This window comes from Typopeltis vanoorti, chromosome 6, assembly GCF_054136105.1.
Source record: "Typopeltis vanoorti isolate ZY-2024b chromosome 6, IOZ_Tvanoo_1.0, whole genome shotgun sequence".
In the NCBI taxonomy this organism is placed as follows: Eukaryota; Metazoa; Arthropoda; class Arachnida; order Uropygi; family Thelyphonidae; genus Typopeltis; species Typopeltis vanoorti.
Window position 1 is genome coordinate 65,886,792 of NC_143554.1, and position 23,500 is coordinate 65,910,291.

The window sequence follows — 23,500 nt, forward strand, 5'->3', positions numbered from 1 at the left end:
AAGGAGGAGTGGACCAGTTTGTCTTAAGAACTCCTGAATCACTTGATGGTAAGCATGGTACAACGTAAGAGCTGCACGGCAGTTTAGGGTGGCCATAATCCATACTGAAATGTCTCTCCACATAGTATTCTGTAAGCACTGTGCGTAAATTCTTAAACTACACCTTAGGAAGTTTGTAACTTTTGCCAAAAATATATTGCAATTTAATTTGTATGAAATTTATAACATATTTTTTGTGTAATATGATTTATTAGTATGCTGGCAATAAATTTATGTGGACATTTGGCTGTAGTCATGAAAACCTTTTCATATACAGGTAAAAAAATAGTTCGTCCTTGGTTTTTTGGGTACCAGAATATGAAATGCAAGTAATATATCAACATTTTAATTTGGATTCCTAAAAAAAAAAACTGGAGAGTAGAAATATAATTTTAAACTAATATTCCAATTTAGCTCATAGAAATGAATGGCTTGTCTATCTATTCTCTTCAGAGGAAAATTTTTTTATGCTTTTCAATATAATTTCATTATAGAATACAGTGAAATTACAAAAAAAAAAAGGGGTTAAAATACATACTAGGACTGGTCTCAGATGTTGGTGGATTAAGATGTTCTCTAGCCATTTTCTGTAATACTCTCATAAAGGTAGTAATAAGTCGATCAATATAACAGAGATTATTCACACAAGCTGCTTTCAGTATCATTAATGTGCCAAACAGACTTGTTGGGGATGCTGGTGAGGACCTGAAAATAGTTAAAAAAAAAAAAAAAAAAAGATTTTTGCAATGTTTAATTCATTAACTATCGCAGATATATGAAAGTTAAACAATTTTTTCATATTTCAGAAATATGAAAGTATTAAAAAAAAAAAAAAAAAAAAAAAAACATCTCCCCCACAAAATTATTACAGTATTTGGAGGCTGATTTTAAGTGGTGGTGTTGATTTTGTACAACATGAAAGTTGCATATAACTAATTTGCAGTTTGTAGGATTGCCAAATACATTTTGCAGTCAAGGAAGTACTGTATTATTTTTTAGTACATTATTAATTTTACAATTTTTTTTCTCTTTCATGCAGAAGATATTGGACAATATTGAGATATTGATATCCAGTGAGTATACCTCTCCATCTCTTCTACAGTGTTCCAAAATTTCCTCTTCATTCCAAAGTTCCAGTCTATTGTAATTTTTAATTAATCTGTTTTGTTCACATCCTTTTAATATGTTAATTTCATTTTTTATTGCCGTCCATCCTTTATTATTAATTTCGTAAATTATAAATTAAAGATACCAAGAAATTTTCTTGGTTTAATCCTTTATCCAAGTGTAGGCAAACAAAGTTTGTGCATGAAGTAACTTCACAACTGGGCAACTCGTGTATAGAAGCTAACAACTTCACATCACTTGCCATAGTATCCCATAATGCAAAGCACAATGACTCAGAAGTGATACCAAGGTTGAAGTAATGCAGAAGTCATAAAATGTAGACCTCAATAAAGGTATAAACTGGTCTGGATAGTGACCGTTCCTATAACGCAGCATTATAATGTGCATAAGGATGTGTGCTTTGCATTATGGGATACTAACGCAAGTGACGTGAAGTCACTTCACACACAAACTTTGTTTGCTTACACTTGAATAAAGGATTAAACCAAGAATATAATTTCTTGGCATCTTTAATTTATAGTATAACCAAGTGGAAAAACTTTCAACAAATATTAATTTTATATTACAATACTTCTGGATCATAACATTTTATCCAGTCTAGTGTTCTGCCAATTATATAATATAACAGAAATATTACATGAATTAACAAGTCTAATAATTAAGATTGTAAACATTTTGGGTAGAAATTAACAAGCCATCATCAGTGCATCAGCATAATCACAAGGTGAAGTTAGAACAAGGAAAGTTTATTCTATTTACAGAGTTGAGTCATGTGCTGGAGTGCCACCATATGGGTGGTTACAAAATCAAGCACAATTACAATTAAAGCTAAAACTAAAATTAAATTATTTGAAATAAAAAAAATTAACAAAATTTATATAAATAATTGAATGACACAGCATTACACTAAAAAAAAAAAAAAAAAAAGGGGGGGGGTTGAACAACACTATGGTTTGCCATGGCCATTTATAAGGATGAGACTTTCCCATATCTTGGCGATAGGTAGGCATTCATTCCAATTTAAGTTTGAGCAGTGTAAAAGTGCTTCAAGCACTCTCATTAAATAGCCTCTCAAACCCAAATTAGCACCAATGTAAAAGGTATTTATAGACCAGAGAATATTGTGATCAGTGTTCTCTCCATGCTGAGCAAGGCTAGATTTTTCAGTTTATTGTTGATGATATACATTCAGTTGAAAACCAACTAAATGTACTGTTTGTCTAAAATACAATCCGAGGCATTCACAATGAACCTGGCAAACACCAGGGAAAGGAAAGAGAGGCTACTTTCTTTTGTGGATGGAAAGCAGGAGATTTTGTTGAGAGGGAAGAATGTAGGTGCTAAACTATATCTTTACAGGATCTTTGCATTTGCCTCCAAGATGCCTGTGATGTATGGGATAGGTACTTCATGGACAGGTAAAGGGTGGTAAAGGTTGTTCTTGGGGTTAGGCATGTAAGCGTCCAGGATGCATTTAAATTTATTTGAGGTGAAGCCATTCATTCAGTATTATGAACTTTTTTTTTTTTAAATATTGATCCTATACATGAAAATTGGAGCCTCCATGGCTCAGTCAGTATAGACAGTCTTTGGTCAGAAAGACCTGGGTTCGAGTCTCATCCAAGAGATGAGGAACCTTCATCTGGTCTCCTTTGACTAAAAGTGAGCTAGTCAGTCTCATATGGAGGTAGGGAAGAAGTTTTTTCACATGGAAAATGGGGTTTTTCTTCCCGCAGAATAGGCAAACCGGCCCTGTGAACACAAATCTATAGACACAGGACACACGGTGAGACATAGGGCCAACAACCTTATTGCAGGATGGTCGCAGTTGTGAAGTCCATAGCTAAAGAACCTCAATGGTTTGTGAAAAGGCATAAGACAAGACATGAAAAGTTTGAGACTTGTATAAGCACATCAGTGCCATGTAAGATGCAGATGTGGACTGAGATAGAATTTTTTTTTTTTTTTTTTTTTTTTTGCCAGCTGCAGGTTTTATTGGTTTGGGAATAGTCCATAATGAAGGCGGTTTCAGAGGTGAATGGAATAAAAGACAAAGAGAAGCAGGTTTGGTGTATTTGCAGTTGCACAGTAAAGGGATGTTGGGCAGCTACTGCTCTTGCATTAACAGGTGGTGCAAAAGAAAGTGGAGGAATGATAATTGCCAATTCACTGGAGCAGTGACAATGGAAATACCTATAGAATAGACACAGTGCTGAAACATTGTGTCTATGAGATAGAGGTTAAAGTGAATCTGTGAAGGATCATCAATAAGCCTAACTACATGCCTCTAGACAGGACAACATCAAGGATTTAAAGGGAAGTTTTAGGTGTACCAACCCAAGCACGGGTAGATTACAAATATGCATACAGTTAAGAGTTGGTTGGGTGTAAAATAGCCTCTTGAATGAAAGAGAAGTATTGGATGTGATGTGTTTATGCAAGGGAGAGAGAAAGAGAGAGAGTGGAGGTAAGTTAGTCTTACCACCAAAGAAAAGTCTTGTTTTTTCTTTTTAGCAAGAGAAAATGCAAGACTGTTTTGGTGGCATTGAATGTGACAAAGTTGTCCTATCCCAATGAAGATCAATGTTTAAGACACAGTTGTAAGATGATTTTGTAGCCTGGGATGTCAGAGTACTGCATGGTTTGTCAAACGAGTAAGATGAGTGGAGAATACTATCATATACAAAGCTGTGGACATGATTAATGGTGATCGAGAGTAGGTCATTCGTGAACAGGAGAAAGAATAAGTGATAGGATAGAGCCTCGAGACACTCCAGCATTGATAGCGAAGCTCAAAACAGGGAGTTTTCTACTATGACTCACAGAGAATGACCAGAAAGAATGCTGGCTGCTCAAATATAGAGAGTTGCAGGAAGACCAGAGGATGGCAACTCTTAAGCCCGTCATGATGACGCATATCTTTGGAAATATAGAGGATGAGAGCCCAAGTTTCCTCTGAACCTTTTCCTGGCACGTGTCCAGCAGTGAATGATGTAAACTATAACAAGATCAGCTGTGGATCTTGAATGGTAGAATCTATACTGGTAGTTGCTGATTATATGATGGCATTCTATGATTTCCTTTTTTCATCTATGCAAGAGTTATAAGAAAAGAATGCAGTATGGAAGTCAGCTTTATCTTTGGGTGAAGTATCAGTGGAGCCATCAGGATATGAGAGAGGTGGAAGAGCAGAAGTTGCATGCAACTGCCTTAGCGAGGGACCATAAAGGCATGGTTTCCATTTGGACAGGAGGCAAGTTTTTTTTACTGTTGGTCTTTGAAATCAGATTTGAATCTGTCGAGAAACTGATTTGCATATGTTATGTGCTTTGATATAGGCAGAGTATAAGGGGCTAGAGTTCTTGAAGCGAGCCACATGACAGTAAGCTATTTCTATTTTTTTTTTTTTCAATTGCTTTGATACACTTTCAGCTGAATCAGGGCTTGCAAAGCAGATGAGGATTATGAGTTGAATTGGGGATGAGGATCTTCATGCCAATGAAAATAATTTCTGTAACTCATTCATAGGAGTAAGGGTCAGATGAGCAGAAACAAGAGTCAGAACAAGGAAAGGAGGACTGGAAATACTGGTGGTTATCCGAATTTGCTCCTTTCTAGTGCCAGAGGATGCAAGTTTGAGAGTGGTTGGAGGAGAGGAATTCTGTGATGTAGGAGACTTGTACAAGACTGTGATCTGAGTTGCCAAAAGGAAAGGTGACCACTACAGTGTATCTGGAAGGAGAACTGCTCAAAAAGAGATCAAGAGTATTTGGAGAGTGAAATGTGTCAAGAATTCGAGTGGGTGGATGTACAACTTTTGCTAAGTCGTTACTTAAAGCAAAAACTTCTGCTTCTAGTTCAGCTTAGTTGGTGGGGTTGGATTAGAGGAGCCAGTTGGAATTGTATATGTTGAGGTCAGATCACCCAGGAATATTATTATTATTATGTGACACCTCCAGGGGGTGTGCCAACAGCATCAAATGATTGAATCCCTTCCAACTACTAGCTGCGTTCACACTTGCTTAACTTTTTCCTTGAGCTATTAGTAGCAGAGGCTCTACCAATCGACCAACCTTTGCTGGCTATGACCTCACTATTTGGACAGCTGGATTGCAGACAGTCAAGTTACATGGAAAGGAATGTGAAGAGGTCTGAATGATTATCAGTGTTTGGAGACAAGTACATGCAACCAATAATGTTACTAAATGTCAGTAAGAAAATTTGAGCCAGAGAAGGTTGAAAGCAGAAGATTCTAAATTAACCACTCTCTGACAAACAGAAATGTGAAGTGTGTAGTTTGGGCATTGGATGTGGACAGCTGAAATCCAGATGTAGTTTCAGTTTGGATTTCAGCCAGGTTGGTTTATTGATTGATCAAGTTGCAGTTTTATGGCACAAGGACAGCTAAGGTCACACTGCATCAGGGCACTGGGTATTAATAAATAAATAGTTATAAGGAACTTACTCCACCTTTACCACAAGTTGCCCCAATCCTGAAAATACTTCAGAACTGGGGCAACTTTGTTTGCTCACAATTGGAGTCAACAAGAGAGGTTACAGGATGGGGTGCAAACCTGTCATGGAGGAATGTTCTTTTGTTTGGTGATGGGAACGTTGTGTCAACATTCATTCCAATAGCTTCCATAGTCTCTTTAATGTGCACAACAAAAGGACAAATGGCAGTTTGACGTGTGATATTGGACCTTCCAATGTAGAGAAAAGAGACTAGTTTATGTAGAATAATCTGAAAAGGGCTTCATTTTTAGAGCAAAATTAAGAGACAAATGTTTCGACAAACTGACTCAGAAGCATAATGCCTCACAATACCATGACCCCCCAGATCTATCCCTTTCAAGAACATTCTTGTTCTTGAAAGGGATAGATCTGGCATGAAAGTAGTATGCCACTTTCATGCCAGATCAAGTGTTATTTAGAATTGGAGAAAAAACTAAAACAACTCTCATCTGTAAAGGGTATAATTTGTCCATTGGTGTCTTGTCCAAATCATATGGATACAACACTGCTGAAAATGTGCTCTATGATGAGCTGCATATAAAGGGATGCAGACTAGACCTTTGGGCATACATGCCTACTTGTCGCAGATGTCCTGCTGTGGTGTATTGATTACATTTTGCTGTTATAACCAAAAATTTGTCTTCCTACTCCATGGTAGAGTGAGCTCTTTGTAAGCATTTGGAACACATTCCACTGGTTTGAATCACTGCCAGAGCCTTGATACAATGCTATGTGAGATTCCAAGCTCTCTGGCAATATCAATAATTCTGTGGCCTCTTTCAAATTTTCCAATAATTTTTTCCCACGTAAAATCATCTGGTTGATGTCTTTAAGGACATTATTCCTTCACGAAAAGAGCGTCCTTTGAACACAATTTGTTTAGTGCAGGCTTTTGACTTTTATGCTGTTGAGTGCTACCACATGACCCCTTTGTGCATAATTTGAACAATGGAATGTGTACCCATTTTCTATTTGAAATCATCAGTTATGCAAATTGCTAAAACCTGATTTGTTTGAATTTGTGGTTGTAATCTTCAGAAATAGTGCTTGTCCTTAGGTTTTAGACAGCAGTGTATATTCAATTTCCTTATCAGGGTGTTCTTCACAGAAATAATAACAATATCCATATCACTAGTTGCATATTCATCCCCAATTGCTACAATTTAGATCTACAGTTCTGTACAGCATACTGTCAAATGACTTTGCAAAGTCTAATGTTGACTTCCCCATAATACTGAATGTTGTCCAATCTATTACAAAATAATTTCAACCTTTCTCTGTACACAAAACTATCACCTTCAGATATCCTACATTTAATAAAACTAATAATCTCAGCTAATTACTTAACATTCAAAAATAATTTTAACCCACAAATTTTTGGACTCTCAATTGGCAAACATATTTGCAGCCAACTCACTCTTAATTTTTACAAGTTTTATAGTGTATTTACCATTAATATCACATTATTCATTTCCAAATTTATTCTCATCTACATTCCATCTATTAATAGTATCTATCCTATATTTTTTATCCTTTAAATTCATATTTATATCTCAGGTTTTACATTTTAAGATTCAACGGAGCTCTACCTTACTAATCTACCTATCATTAATATCATATTTATTAATCATCTACAATCTCCACTTCAAATATCAAAGATCATAATTGCCAAAAATACAGCAAAGGTAGGCAACAATAATTATATATGATCATTTCATTAAAAAGAGCTGCAGTCAAAAAATGCATTCTGATCCAAGGGTGCTTCTAGAGAAGATGGCAGCCTTCACATTGGTCCCCCTCTGTGAGTACCATAGCTTGCCATGGGAAACTAATGCCATCACCTGGTTACTCAGCATGAACAGGGATATGAGAAGTTTACATGTCGGCTCGATCATCACCTGGAGCAACAAGGGTTTTGTGTAGACTGCTCAGGAAAAGAGCAATTCATGATAAGTAAGCTACAGTCTCCAAACTATAACCTCTACCAGGATGAAGCAGACTACAAATTGCATACTTTCTCTCGACCACCAGGGCCTTTGGATTTTCCAGCTTAATACTGATGGAATGTCGAGAGCTATAAGTACGTTATTGGGGAAAATGGCTGCTGATAATTCCATAAGCATTCTAGCATTGCAGGAAACATGTCTCTGAAACAACAACAAATAGAATTAAGATTCCTGGATACAGCCTAATTGTATCCAGGAATCTTAATTATGGTTAGCATATCCGCTCCAGCCAAAAGGCTGCGGGTTCGAATCCTGCTGTGGGCATGGATGTTTGTGACTATCTGTGGAAATAGTAGTGGTGATGATGATGGTGGCAGGTGGTAGATGGCATTGGTGTAGTTGCAGTTAGTTGTAGTTGGTGGTGGAGACAAAGAGTTGTAGAATAGGTACCCTCCCTCGATGAGTCTTTGGACTCCCTGGAGGTGTCATGTAATAATAATAAATCATCCTAAGCATGGAATAGCTATATTCACACGCCGTTGCCTAAAATACTCTATCACCATTCTTCCAGGTAATGAACTATACACTGGCATAAAATTAGAAAACATAACAATCTACAATGTGTAGAATCCCCCCCTTCTAAAACCTGGTCAACACTTTGCTCCTTGATCCCATCTCACCCTAGCATCATAGTTGGTGACTTCAATTCCCACCATACTATGTGGGAATACTCTCAAAATGATGACAAGGGAAAGAAGTTAGCTACATGAGCAGAGAGAGCTGGACTGCATCTGGTGTTTGATGCAAAACAGCCTGATACCTTCAACTCAGCAAGATGGAATAGGAAGTAAACTCCTGATTTGTGTTCTAAAACAAGGGGCAGTCAGGATTTTTCCTCCTGTCACTAACAGTTTTGAAGGCAGTTTCCCAAAAGTCAGCACTGCCTAGTATACTTGAAATAGAGGTCATCCTCTCTACTTTCAAAAGCACTCCTCTACCTAGATGAACAATACAGACTGGAAAAAAAAAAAAAATATATATATATATATATATATATATATAATAGAATAGAGAAAGAAATCATTAATATATACAGGGTGTTCGGGATAAATTTGACAGTTTCGTAAGGAAAAAGAAAATCTTTGTATCTATTAAATTTAATGAATTGACAAAAAAACATTACAGGCAGAGTTAATTACAATACTATCAACAAGATTTACTCAAAATAACCACCATTAGCATCGATCACAGCTTCAATTCTGCTTCGGAACCTCGAACAAGCCGATGCTACAGTCTCCCTGGGAAGGGCCGCAAAAACTGTTTTAATTTTATCCATTAACTGGGCTTTTGTATTACTGGAAGTGCGATTGGTGTCTTTTTCAACTGCACCCCATACAAAATAATCCATGGGGTTAAGGTCTGGGGAGTTTGGAGGCCAAACATTTGGACTGGTGAAGTCGTAGAAATTTTCAGACAACCATTTTTGACTTTTCCCAGAGGTGTGGCAAGGGGCCGAATCCTGCTGCCATACATACGGCCTACCATTGGCTACCCTTGTTATCCAGGGCTTGACTACAGTTAGCAACTCCACGAACAAAGCCCGAATTCCAATGCCAGGGTTCTTCAACACCTGTTCCTGCAGATTTGCGAGGAATTCTGCTGTACGAACGCAATCAGATCGTCTGCTAGGGATCTTTCTTCTTGCTACATCCTCGTAGTCACCATTGCAAGTCTCTAGTTCATGCCTGATTGTTTTTACTGTATTCAGGGAGCATTGGGCAGCAGTCGTAATATCCTTATTTTGATGGCGGGCACGAATCATCATGATACAAGTTATTCTCTTCCATGATTCAGGTGGGTTCCAGCTATCCATCCTTTCTGACATCTTGTATATGAATGAAGAAGGGTCCAAACTTTTAAATGAAGAGAAGTGTGTGTTAATACATGTAACTTACGGAAAAATATAATTAATTATAAATATGTCAAATTTATCCCGAACACCCTGTATATATATCCTTACTTGAAAATCACGACTTTTACCAAACTATTAATTTCAACAGCCCAAAAGAGTATCCCCCTGTGAGTATATAAAGAATACATCCCATGCTGGAATAAAGAATGTGATGATCTTCTTAAACAATATTCCAGCTTTTCATATTAGAAAAACTGGAATTTTCTTTGCAAACTGGGGGGGGGCAGCCTCTATGACTACACTTCAAAAATCCCAAGTCGCGACAATTCACGTGACTTGAAATTATAGAAAAGTATAGCTTAGTGCTTACTGAAAACTTCAAAAATAAAGCCCACCAAAAACTCCAAAAGAGAAATAAATAAGTTGTTGGAAGTTTTTCACTTGGTTAGAACTATAAATTATATATTTAGTTTAATCCTTTATCCAAGTTTAAGCAAACAAGTTTGCATCTGAAGTATCTTCAGAACTGGGGCAACTCGTGGTAAAGGTGGTATAAGTTCTCATCACTTGCCTTAGTATCTCCCATAATGCAAAGCACATCTCCTTGAGGAGATGTATAATGCTATGCATTAAGGGAAAGGCCACTATCCAGACCAGTTTCAACTTTTATTGAGGTCTCATCAGTGGGAGCCAGACCCAGTGGTGGTGATACCAAGGTGGAAGTAATGGAGAAGTCATATTTACTTATACGAGTTGCCAAAAGGTGTTACACCTTATTATCAAATTACTCTGGATTAGAGGATGATGGAAGTTTTTTTTCACTTCATATGACTTCTCCATTACTTCCACCTTGGTATCACCACCATCACTAGGTCTGGCTCCCACTGATAAGACCTCAATAAAGGTCGAAACTGGTCTGGGTAGTGGCCCCTTCTCTTAATGCATAGCATTATAGATGTCTGCAAGATGTGCTTTGCATTATTGGAGATACTAAGGCAAGTGATGAGAATTTTTACCATCTTTACCATGAGTTGCCCCAGTCCTGAAGATACTTCAAGTGGAAACTTGTTTGCTTACACTTGGATAAAGGATTAAACTAAATATATAATTTATAAGAAATAAATAAGTCTCTGAGGAGTATATTAACCTCAAGTCAAGAATCATCTCACCTAGCTGATCATATCACAACAGAACAGAAAAAGCATTAAAATTAACCAAAAATAGCTGCGTCCCTGGTGTTGATGGTCTCCTTCCAGAGTTCTTAAAAAACCTGGGAGAATGTGCACTGGGTTGGCTTGCAGCACTTTATTCCACAATAATTCAATCTGATAAATTTCCCAAACAGTAGAAAGAATCAAAAACCTGGCCATTTGAAAACCTCGGAAACAGCCTGATGATCCAAAGAACTTCTGACCTATTTCTCTCCTTTGCACTTCTTACAAACACTTTTGAAAGAGTAATTCTCAGAAGAATTACCCCCATCTTGGAAAGTATTTTACTCCCCAAACAGGTGGGTTTCAGACCTGGATGAGATTGCTGTGATCAGATCCTCTCAATTACAACAGATATTGAAAAAGCATTTCAAGAAAACCAGAAATGCATGAGCTGTCTTTATAGATCTTTCATCTACCTATGAAAAAAAAAAGCCTTATATTTAAATTAATTAAAAACAATAATTAATCTTTTAAACTAAAAGATTAATTCACAGATGCTCTGCTCCACAAACCATGTCTCATATAGTGGAGTCTGTCCAATTTTCCAGTTTCTTGGGGGAATAATGGAATTACATTAGGCTGCAAAGGAAGCAGTGTAATGGTTGTCCAATTTAAAACTTGATTTGTAATAGATGTAAATAGCCCTATTTTGCTGTATTTGACCATACGAATAAATAAATCTCTTTTTATCAAAGATTACAAAAGGAAAACATGAACCATAGGTTCAGATATAACATTAAGACAATCTCTCTTGGACAGATAAGAACTTGACAGATGAATGGACTGACCCCTCCCCCACCTCCCCTTTTTTATGGTGACCACATATTCAAGTAATTGCTCCTTACAGTTGAAATAAACTTCATCACCTGATTGGAAAACTTGTTATAAAGTTATATTTGACTTTTTAACTTAAACGTTTAATCTGTACAGTTATTAACAATATTAGTAAAGTAACTTCAAATTTGATGGCACTTACTTCTCATAACTGCTTAACCCTTCGTACACAACCTTACTAACAGATGCATAGAGGCATTCTAGCTCCTCATACTTTGATGCAAGAGTTGATGTAGTTGGCTCAGTGGGAAATATGCTCATCAGCCTAGACAGCAAATTATGCACAGATCGAATCACCTACAAAATGGGGTGGGGTGAGAGAAATCACAATATAAAAAATGATGTAAAATATGCAAATATATTTTTTGATCTGCTTATTACTATTGATAGTTCAGAGTAGAAAAGCCAAGCATTAAAAGTGACATATGTATATTCATTACTATTATGATCATTTATTTTTTATGGGAATTTACTACAGATTTACAGCCCACAAAATATTATAAACTTAAAGTACATGATTAATGGGCAAGCAATGGGATAAACAATGCAGGAATCCTTTCCAGAAATCTTTCACCTCCCCACACTACTTTGGGCTTTCCACATCTGCCGCACTGTAGGATTACAATGACTGCCTCTTGGTTGTGAAATGAGTACACTATCTACCTGGCCAACCACAATTATATCAATGAAATTAAGAAAAGTTGCTTTGAGTTTTTTCTTTCCAAGTACAATCTTCCTGACAGTATGTTGCAATATCAGCAATTCTTTCACTGTTCAATGAAGGTCTGATGATTTTTTGGGAATGGACCAATGCTGTTGTCTTGCATCAGTTGTATAAATACATGATTCCTTGAAACCTTATCTTTTGAACACTTGGAGTCCACATGGAATGGTGCACCATTGCAGTGCAGAATGCACCACTTTTGACGAACAGCATCTTGAAAGAATTGAAAAATGGATTTATATCTATTTTTAATCATGGTCTGGTCTTGGGTGTGAAGATGCAGGTGCAATGAATTATCTGCATGACAGAAAGCAATCAAAAATGTCTTGAGATCTGAATAGAACACTCCTCAAATGTCAGGGATTGACTCAGTGTTGAATAAATGCAAACTATCTGAATTCTTTAAACATTTTATCTAGGTTGAAGTAAAACTAATGTACATGTGTGTATACACACACACCTCCTTCCACACATCATCTTTCACAGAGGGGAAAATGTGCTTGCATCTAAGATAAGCTTGGTCATAAGTGAGCCTAGATGTTACTATTTTCCAATAGGTTATGTATAAAAAAGTTTCATCATAAGCATTAGCAATCGGTGCTTGTATAAGACATGCTATCAAATGGAGTTACATGGTAAATAATAAATAAAAATACCATTGCAAAAACAAATTTCTCATGCACATGGATTCTTTCCGACTTTCAAATTAACAATGTCATGTTTTAACATGAAAACATTTGGACATTATGTATAACACAGATTAAGAAACTGTCATCGTCATCCTAATACCATGTCATTTCATGGTATTAGGCCTGGTGGCTTGTCCCAGTCTTGCACTATTTTTTTTAAGACTCTTCCTACATTTCTATCTCCTATTAGTGTATAAAGTTTCTTTTCTTTATGACTTCTAATCACATGATGCTTCCTATTTTTTTATACAATTATCTATTGTTCATCAAGTTAGTTTGTGTCCTTGTAAAATTTCTTCTTATCTAGTTTGGTGTAACCTGTTCTTAAAAATTTCATTTCTTCTGATGTTATTTTTCATTGATTTTTCATATTTTTCCATGATTTCATTTTCATATAGCAGGTTTGGCTAAAACTGTAGTAAATTTGATTAAAAGATATAATTACTTGCCTATAATTTTGGTGAATTTATTAATTTTATGTTAGCACTTTTATCAATGTAGCTTATACTTCAAAGATAATTAAATTATTAATTGTTAAACTGGTTTGTTATTTAGCACAATTTTAACTTCTTACTGGCTCCCTTACTTTAATCAAAATGGCATCATCACCATCAGAGACAGCCAGCAAGTCAAAGCCTAACTGAGCAAGGCTCAACATTATCCACAACAGCTATCATACCTTCTCTTAAACTCATTCATACTAGAATTGTTACTTCAACAGGCAAACTGTTCTGCTCAGTCATTGCTGCTTTCTGAGAGAAAAATCTAATTTTCACCCCCTTCCTTAATCACACAGAAACTTAACTTCCATATATTACCTGAATCCACCCCGCTATAACAAAATTTATAATACCCTTTCAGAATTTACTAGACTTTTATCATTCCTCTTTCTTCTATATCCCATCAGAACTCAGGAGACCAAATCTGTGCACAACAGTCCACATGCAGTTGCATCAAAGTCTTATAAAGTGAAAAATTGACTTCCTTAGCTTTACATTTTAATGTTTGTTTCAAGCTTTGTTTTGGAAGTGCTGTATATCAGCAGCATCCCGTATTTCCTTGCTTATCTTTGCATTAGCAGCAAACAACTGAACATCTTCTGTTTGGTCCTTCTCGGTATCATTAATGCAGAGTGAAACAAACAATGGTCCAAAGAAGGGAACATCATCTTCTTGATGATATGGTCAAGATTACGTGCTTCTCTCTTGGACTTAGAAGACTCATCTAGACAAAGTTTTTAGTAAAAACAAGATGTCCTCTAAGACCTAAGTTATAGTGGTTTTTTAATAAGCCATATTTCCAGGCTGTGTCATAAGTCTTTCCCATGTCAAAGAACAAAGTCTGCATTTCTTAGATTGTGTTTCTAAATCGCCCAAAATGGTCCAACATTGGACAATGTCTATGAAACTGACATTGTGTGCTGGAGAGATAACTGTTGCGTTCTAAATACCAGAGAAGTGTAGCATTTACTATTTTCTCTAATATCTTACAAAGACATCTCATTAGAGTGATAGGTCAGCAATTGTTTGCTTGTATTGGATCCTTTCTTGTTTTGATATGGAAATGACAAGTGAATTATGACAATAATCTGCAAACTCCTCCTCTATAAGTGGCCTGTTGTACAATAATAGAAAGGGATTCAAGGATGGTGATGGAAGGTTTTATCTCATAACGGATATCATCAGGCTCCACTGCAGTGTCATGAGAGAGAGAGAGAGTAACAAAGTTCTTTTTCATTTTGCTTTAATGAACAACTGATTGCACAGATGTAGTCCATTTGTGGATAAATTTAACCACAGTTTCTCTTATTGCTCTTTCAGTATTAAAAAGACAAGAGGATATGATGCTGTTGCTGATTTTCTAGCAAAATTTCCCCCCTAAATGTCTGCCGTTTCAGGAGTGAAACTTTGGGATTGGCAACAACACACATTCATTATGTTTTCAAAGTAGACAAATGATGTGTTCTATATCTACCTTTCATTTACCAGCTTTTATCCCATACAATTCTTGCATTAGTTTTTTGATTAATTGATGACAAATTTGATCCTAGACTGTTTTTGACTGTGATATCTAGCATAACATGTTTTGGCCCAAGAACATTTAAAAGCATTATATTTGATTGGTTGGGTATCTACAAAATATACTCCTGCTCTGTCTTGATCGTTTTTGGTTGCTTGGAATACAATGTTTTTTTTGGAAATGTGGCTGTTGCTGCCTAGACAATACAATCTTTTATATACTTCACTGCCTTGATCATAGGTGTTTGACTGACTTCTTTGGCAATAGATTTAGACTAGAGAAAGAATTCCAGTCAGCCTGGTCCATTTTCCAATGGCCATGTAGGAGAATATGGTTTGTGGAAATTTGGTTTGAGGATTGCAGGAAACTGATGAGGCTAGGGACGTGGGAATAATGGTGGACAGAGTTCAAGTTCAGAGGGCATATAGCAAGAGCTGGTAAAATAGCTCAAAGTATTACTTAGATGCTGAAAGAAATGCTAACAATTAAAGATATTAAAGGGCAGTTATTATCTCACTTTATAAGAGATTTGGATGCATCATGACTACTGTGAACATATTTGGTAACCTGGGTTTGTTAGGGAATAATGGTGGACAGAGTTGAGAGAAGATTCAGAAATGAGTGACTAAGCTAGTGACAGCTCTGTGGAGTGTTCCCTAAGGATAGGTTGAAGGTGTGCAGGTTAGAAAGGTTAGTTGATAGGCAGAAAAGTGGGAACATGATAGAAACTTATAAGATATTAAAAGGAGTTTTATAAAACTGATGCACAGGAAATGGGAAATTTATATTTATATATATATATATATATATATATATATATATATATATATATATATATATATATAGCAAAATTAATCAGAGAACTAGGGTCATCCATGGAAAATGAGTAAAAGTATGGTCAGTAAGGCGTGCACACCAGATTTTTTCATGTGGAAAGCAGTAAATGGGTGGAATGAATTGCCAGAATCAATCGCAAGCACCCTGATAGTGAATGAGTTTAAAGAGAGAGACTCACTGTTTCCACAATGAGTCTCTGAACTCCATGAAGATACCATATAATAGTAATAATAATTTTCTCTATTGGCTTTTCACCTGTTGCACAGATGAGAAACACTGGTACATTTGTCACATTTCTCTTATTGATGTTAGTGTTATCAAATGATGTATATATGGTTTTTTCTGTACTTCGCTGAAATCTTTGAGGATGAAGAATTCATGTTCAAGGAATTTTTTATGAGCACTGTGAACGTCAGTGCTAGAGTCTCCATCTAGCATAGAGCCACAAATGGATGCTCACTCACTGGCAAGCAATGACTGCACTCGAAAGTGGAACACCAAGGCTACCCCCAGATGCCATACTGGCACCATATACTATATCAAGCCTTGGACATTGTCCATTGGACCTGGGGAAGGAGACTTACAGCGACACATTTGTCCATAGCAGGCAAACCAACTGATTTTGGTTGCGCCATCCAGGATCATCTGTTTTGCTGAAGCAGAGGCCAAAGTAGTGCAAGACTATCAGGATTACCCATGATGGATGTTTATAGTTTGTAGTGTACAGTAAACACAGGGTGTTTACTTCTTGTGAAGGTGGACTGGAAGATAGGATAGTAAAAAACAAGACTCAGGAAAATACAGGAAGAAAAGCAACTACAAAAAGGAAGAATTAAAAGGACCAACACCGTCACTAGGAGATCCCCCTCCACCATGAAGCAATGCCCCATGTGAGGGGATGTTTGGCAGAAGGACATTAGAAAAATTCTCAGTAGTCTTGATACCAATACGTCTGCTGGCCTTGTTGGTAATCTTCCAGTTGTACTAAAAGCAAATGTTCCAAACTTTCACCATTCTATCATCTCTTCAATTAATCTGGAATTTATCCAACAGTTTGAAAATAAGCCTGTATCCAACCTGTTCTCAAAAAGGGAGATAAAAAGTCAACCCAACTATCACCCAACTGCTCTGAGTTTGATATTCTTGAAATATAATGGAAAAGGTCAACAACAGTAAAGTGCTTCAATATATTTGACCACCAATTACTTAGTGATCACACATATGGATTCTGCCATTCTTTTTTTTCACAGTAGAACTACTAGCCTGACTCATCCACCTTCAGATGCAAGCCAATGGAAAAAATTAGAAGAAACTCAAGTGGTTGCCTTACCACACTACCACTTCTGGTATTCATCCATCTCTTGGTGAATGGATTTCCACCATCTTTTCCCAGTGTAGTTGTTCACTGAAGATCTTATAAATGGTTTCTTTTCATCGGATTTTTCAGTCCATACTTGTGTATCCCAGAGGCTCTGTGATTCTTTCATCTACACTGTTCCTTGTATACATCAAAAATTCCCCTCTGACATCCAATCCTATTCATAGCTTTGCTGGTGACAGTACTAATACTCTCCACTCTCCTGATTTTTTTTTTTTTTTAATTTTATTTTCAAAACATAAGGTTCAGGTCATTTGGGCTTCAAGATCTTTAAATTTAAACACTGACCTCCTTGCCATTCTCAAATTTGTTGAGGGATTCTTTAATGCCACTAAAATGCAATTCTGTCCCATTTCCCAGAAGAAAGGTCCTGCCTCATTCTCCCTCACGTTTGAAAATATTCTACTCACCAACCAGGACGGTTTTCTTGGGTTAACTTAAGCATATCCTGGAACAAGTAGATCCACAGCCTTTTCATACTCCAAAAAGTTTGGTATTTTTTTTTATTCTAAACAGTACTTCTCTCCTGCTCAATGCGTGACACTTTATAAAGATCAACACTGTTCCCTCATTTGGGATGGTACACCTAAGACCTCCCTCAGAATACTCTATTGTATTCACAAGATAGCATTCAGTTAACTTCATGACTCTCTTTCAATGACCTCTTCAAGTTGTTTTCTCATAGATGCTCTGTTGCTGCATTATGTCTCTTCTATAAGTATTTCCATGGGTGTTGTGCTACTGAACTTTTCCCTACCAATTCCTCCATTTTCTTCTGATCATGTAAGAACAAAACAAACTGCAGGTCAACATTGATATATAGTTCAGTTCCAAGCTTATCAAAACATTCTCTACCTGTTCTCTGGAACAGCCTTTCCAACAGTTTTTCCCAATGATTATAACCCTCAATTCTTCAAGTAGTACATTAACAAATTCCTTTCTTCTTTCTATCCACATGCACCTTTTATAGGTATATTATGGTCATTGTGGACTGATATAAAAAACTTTGAATCCATGATTATTTCAATTGAATCTCGATAGCATTGCCATTTTAATGATATTTGCTCCATATTTTGAGTGACACGAATACCAGTTTTTTTTTTTGAATAATGTAACTATGTGACAAGCATCATGATAGTTCTCGTAACAACAGAAAAAATATCAACAATTGTATTGTATGCAAGAAATTATGAGAGTGTGTCATGGTGGCTATTATTCAACAATTTCAGTTATGTCAGTTAGTTTTGAGACTGATTGATGAAAAAAAAAATTGAAATGGCTCTAGTTTTAACAGTTATGAAACATGATATTTATATAGAGAGATAATTATTATTATGTGACACCCCCCCCCAGAGAATTATTGGGGAGAAAATACTAAACCATGGTCGAAAGTTATTGGGATTTCTAGATTTTGAAATGGCATTTGATACAGTGAAACATAAAAGGCTTTTTGACATTCTAGAAAATATTGATATCGACTCTTATGACTTGGAAATTTGAAAGAGATTATATTGGTCACAAACAGCGTCAGTATGTGAAAATGGAGATGAAACAGGAAAATTCTCAGTGGAGAGAGGAGTTAGACAAGGATGCAAATTATCACCATTATTGTTTAACCTTTATAGTGAACAGATGCTTAGAGGCACTTGAGGATGTAGAAGAAGGAATAAACATTAATAACTTAAGATATGCGGATGATGTAGTGGTGATGGCAGAAAGTGAAAATAGATTACAAGAAATTATTCAAAGAATTGAAAACTCTTGCAAAGAGTACGGACTAAGGATTAACACAAAGAAGACCAAGATAATGATAATGGGCAGAAAAATAGGAGATAATGTAAAGATCAGATGTGGAGGAAAGATTTCAGAAGTGGAAAGATTTCAATATTTAGGTAGCTGGATCTCAGAGCAAGGAACTTCAGAGTTGGACATTAGAAATATAATAGGCAAAGCTAAATCGACATTTATGGAAATGAAGAGAATTTTAATTAACAAGAATATTAAAATAGGTGTTAGAATTGAAATAGTTAAAGCAACGCTTTGGAGTATTGCAAGTTATGGAAGTGAGTCATGGACACTCAGAAAGAGAGATATAGAAAGAATTAATGCATTGGAAATGTGGTGTTATAGAAAGATGGAAAAGATTAGCTATACAGAGAGAATATCAAATCAAGAAGTTTTAAGAAGAGTTGAGATGGAAAGAACACTGCTCAAGAATATTATACGGTTCTTCTGAGAGGTTCTTCGGGACACCTGACAAGAACTATATAACAAGGTAAAGTTGAAGGAAGAGAAGACGTGGAAGACCAACTAGAGAAAGTGGTTCAATGACATCGTGGAATGGACTGGTTTAAGAATGATGGAGGCAACAGACAGAGAGAAATGGAAGAGCTGCTCACCTGCTGCAACCCTCTTGCTAAAGGATGCTACTGGACGACGACACCTCCAGGGAGTCCATAGACTCATCAAGGGAGAGTGTGCCAACAGCATTGAATGATTGATCCTTTCCAACTACTAACTGCACTAAATTGCTTAACTTTTTGGGTGAGCCATTAGTAGCAGAGGCTCTACCAATCGACCAACCTTTGCTGGAAAAATGTTACCCTATTCCTTCTTCTTCCTTTAGCTTACTCAACTTCTGAAGGTTCTTTGCTGCAAGTACCAATTTCTTCTATTCCTTTCTTTCAGTCCAGTCCAGGATTCCCACCTCAACTAGATCTATTTTGGATGTTATCCTCCCAATGCTGTTGCAGTCTTACTCTAGGTTGCTTTACATCAGGACTCATCTAGAAAGCTTGTTTAGCCATTCTATCCTTTCTCTCCTCATATATACTTTCCAGACCAAACTAATTCAATCTACATGCTCAGATTTCATTAGATAGAAGTGCAGATCTATAGCATTCATATAGATCTCATAAATCATAATCTCATAGTTCATAAAAAGCAGTACTGAACATTGCCTTTTTTACTCCATAATATATATCATAGTTATTCAGTACTGTTTTTTTTTTTTTTTGTTTGTGCCATACTGTATTATCTCTTATAGGTCTATAGCTTTCTAAGAATTTTATTTTCCTTCATCTTTTCCGTCTGCTATATTCCAGGTTTCTGCTCCATATAAAACAACAAGTCTAACAATCATCTTGTATATTTCTGTTTTAACTTTGCTTAATAGGATTTTGAAAGATAGTAAATGATAAGATCTATTGGAGGCATGCATTCAATGTAATCATATTCAATCACAAACACTTTTCAGCAACTTCTTGTGACCATTTCCTTGGTTTTTCTTTTCTTGTGTTGGCAAATCTTAATCTAAGTGAAGAATGCTGTAAAGAGATTTTTTTATTTTTATGGCCAGATTCTGTCTCTCTTGGTATTCGTGTTTGGAGTGGAAAGAATGAGAAAGCAGACGCATCTGTATAAGGGTCACTCATGGAGTTTTTGTTGATTCTGAAGTAGTCATTATTTCTCATACATACTTGCAGACGACTCTTCATAGGTGTCTCCTGTAGTGATTGCTGAAATTGACTACTGTTTATGAGGATGTCATACAGTTTTTGCTGGAATTGAAGTAGTTGATATTTCTGACTTGCTTTCTTTAAAACATTTCTGCCCAAATTAAGCAGAGTTAGTTCGAGAAAGAAAGGAAAAAAATCAGTTTATAAATTAAAATTTTGTTTTGCCTTTGCAGTGCACATCAGAGGTTAATCCTAAATGACTGGTTCAGTTCACAAATATATTGTGCATAAGACATAACTACACTATTTATATATATTAAAAAAAAAAAAAGAAAAAGAAAAAAGCTGCAATAAAGTAACATGTCAGAATCATTAATCTTTAATTTCATAAAAACAAAATACAAAGTATTACCTTAGTATTGTTGCAAGTCATGCAAGCAGCAATACCTCGCTGAAGGGGCCTAAATGTGGCTAAGATTGTTTCTTTTCTTAAAATGGTGAGCAGGAAAGCTAGTAGTTCCAAAGCAGTACAAATGTTACCATAATTAGGTTGCTGAGTATCCTATTAAAATATTAGAAAATGTAAATAAATAAAAATTCCCAGTAAAGTAGTAAAAAACCTCTTACATTATCAAATATAAAATAGACCAAACTTATAGCAATTCATAATTCAGTACAACACAGCATACAGAGTGTAACCGATCAAGTGAATAATTGGATCTAGCCACCTTTATTATAAATAATTTTTTTCCAAATTACTAATAACAGAATCCAAACTGCACTGTATACTAGTTTCGTGTGATATATAAATATTAATATATTTACAAAGGCACAAACCAAAAGCAAGTCAATATTATATATCAACAAGGCAGATGAAATAATATTTACTTGTTGGAGAAATGCTTTCAGGATTTTGCTTGTTTGTTTACTCCCATCAAATGGGAAATTTGTTTTATCATTTACTCTTCTCCCAATTGCAATTTACACATGAAGACAGAGTAGCACACACACAAGGCAAAAAACTAGGAATAATTAAATGATAGTTTAATAAAGCAAATATTTTGTCTGTTAAGGAGACATTATCAAGGATACAATATAAGGTCTGTAGCATGCACCCAAATGGTCATGCCGCAGTTACATTGTATCATTGATAACGTTTTTGTGGAAGTGAGTATACTAAAACCTAATATCCCAGGGGGAATGCAGTCTATGGGTGCTGATAGATACCTAATCTTATTTGTTGGGGAAGAGATCTAAGAATTATAGTTTCTCATAAATTTGAGTTTCACACTATCATATTTATTGAGGTCGAGTTGATTTTAAGATCTGATACTTATTCCAAACAAGTTTTGCTCTTTGTACTTACTGCAGTGAAGCACAGCTTTTTTTCAGTTGATTATGTGTACAGTGTTCACGGCATGGTCTGCCAGACCTGACTGTCTATAATTATGGTGGTGGTGGATGTATTTCTTATGTTGGTCTTCCTGGTTGTTAATAATACAGCAAGTTGCAAGTACAAGGAATTTTATATGCACATAAAACAGAGTGTTGGTCTTAAGGGAGAGCAGCCAGCTTGATATGAGGTTTGAAAATGGAGAAAATATTATATTTCTTCATAGTTCTGGCCATTTTTTCAGATGAGTCCCAGACAGAGGAAACAGTAATAGCATTACTGTAATCTGATGCCCTAGGCGGCTGAGTGGATAGTATAACTGCTTTCCAACCAACAGGTTGCAGGGTTTATCCTGCCATGAGCATGGATGTTGTAATTGTCTTTAGATGGGAGATGAACTTCAGAGCAGGGTGTGAGATCACCTCCATGCTCACTGTAGACCCGAATTGGCTTGGAAATGTTCCATGTTTGGTCTTTAGAGCATGGATTCCAGACTATGTAAAAAATAATAATAATAATAATTTTAAAAAAAAATTATATCTAATTGATAAAACAATTTATCAGAAAAAAAAATCCTTAGCCCACCATATGAAATGTACAAATAACTTGTGGTTTGCAAATAACTTTTGTGAGTGGAAGTAACATACAAACAATAAAATAAATAAATAAAAATCTGTGTTGAAAGATGTGCGAGATGGAGACATGCCACACATTTTGTTAATTATTTTAGAAATGCATAAATTATATAAATAAGTATAGTGAATCTGATCAAGTTCGCCTATGAGGAAAGTCCGAAGGGAAAAAAGTTGATAGCTCTGTTATCCTGAGTTTTTATCATATAATATTGTTGGGAGGGAGGGAGAAGTTATGACAAAATTTGCGAATACCCATATGGGCTAGTTTTCTATAAATTGTGAACATACTGGAAAGACATCTGATTAAAGAAAGGCAAAATTCTTGTTCTTGGCTTTTTTTTTTTTCTTAAATAGTAGATTAGATTATGGAATGCTGTGTGTTTAGGTAAGATGAATGACTAATTTTTCTGAACCAAATGAAGTATACCTCACAGAAGGTTTATGAATGATGGTGCCAAGATGTTTTTTTCAAAGTGTTCATGTAAAAATTGAGGGAAGGTGAGCAGGGAAAACCCTAACTATGCTGTCTGTTTTCGTATACCCTTATATTTCATCCTTCCAAGTGAAATAACCAACATCAATTGCAAAATTGTAGAAATTAGCAGCACTGGTGAAGGGGTGGGGGAGCATTTTAAATTAATAATAATTCAGATAGGATGATATTCCTGTCTGATTAAGATAAAAATGATTGCTAAATTAATGCCTGTGATGATATCATCATTAATTTTCTGATATGTACCCAAGGGGTATTCAGGTTACTATGAGAGCATTACATGGTT

The 23,500-nt window shown here is 35.9% G+C and overlaps 1 protein-coding gene across 1 annotated transcript in view; it reads right to left on the minus strand.

The window, feature by feature from the left end:
- Nipped-A (Transcription-associated protein Nipped-A) overlaps positions 1 to 23,500 on the minus strand; it is a 936,100-nt gene that overhangs the window by 304,118 nt on the left and 608,482 nt on the right. The window contains exons 41-43 of the mRNA XM_090393977.1: positions 21,106 to 21,255; positions 11,731 to 11,885; positions 578 to 744 (exon numbers count right to left, since the gene is read on the minus strand). Of these exons, the coding sequence (XP_090250103.1) occupies positions 578 to 744; positions 11,731 to 11,885; positions 21,106 to 21,255 (472 nt within the window). The remainder of the gene's footprint in view (positions 1 to 577; positions 745 to 11,730; positions 11,886 to 21,105; positions 21,256 to 23,500) is intronic.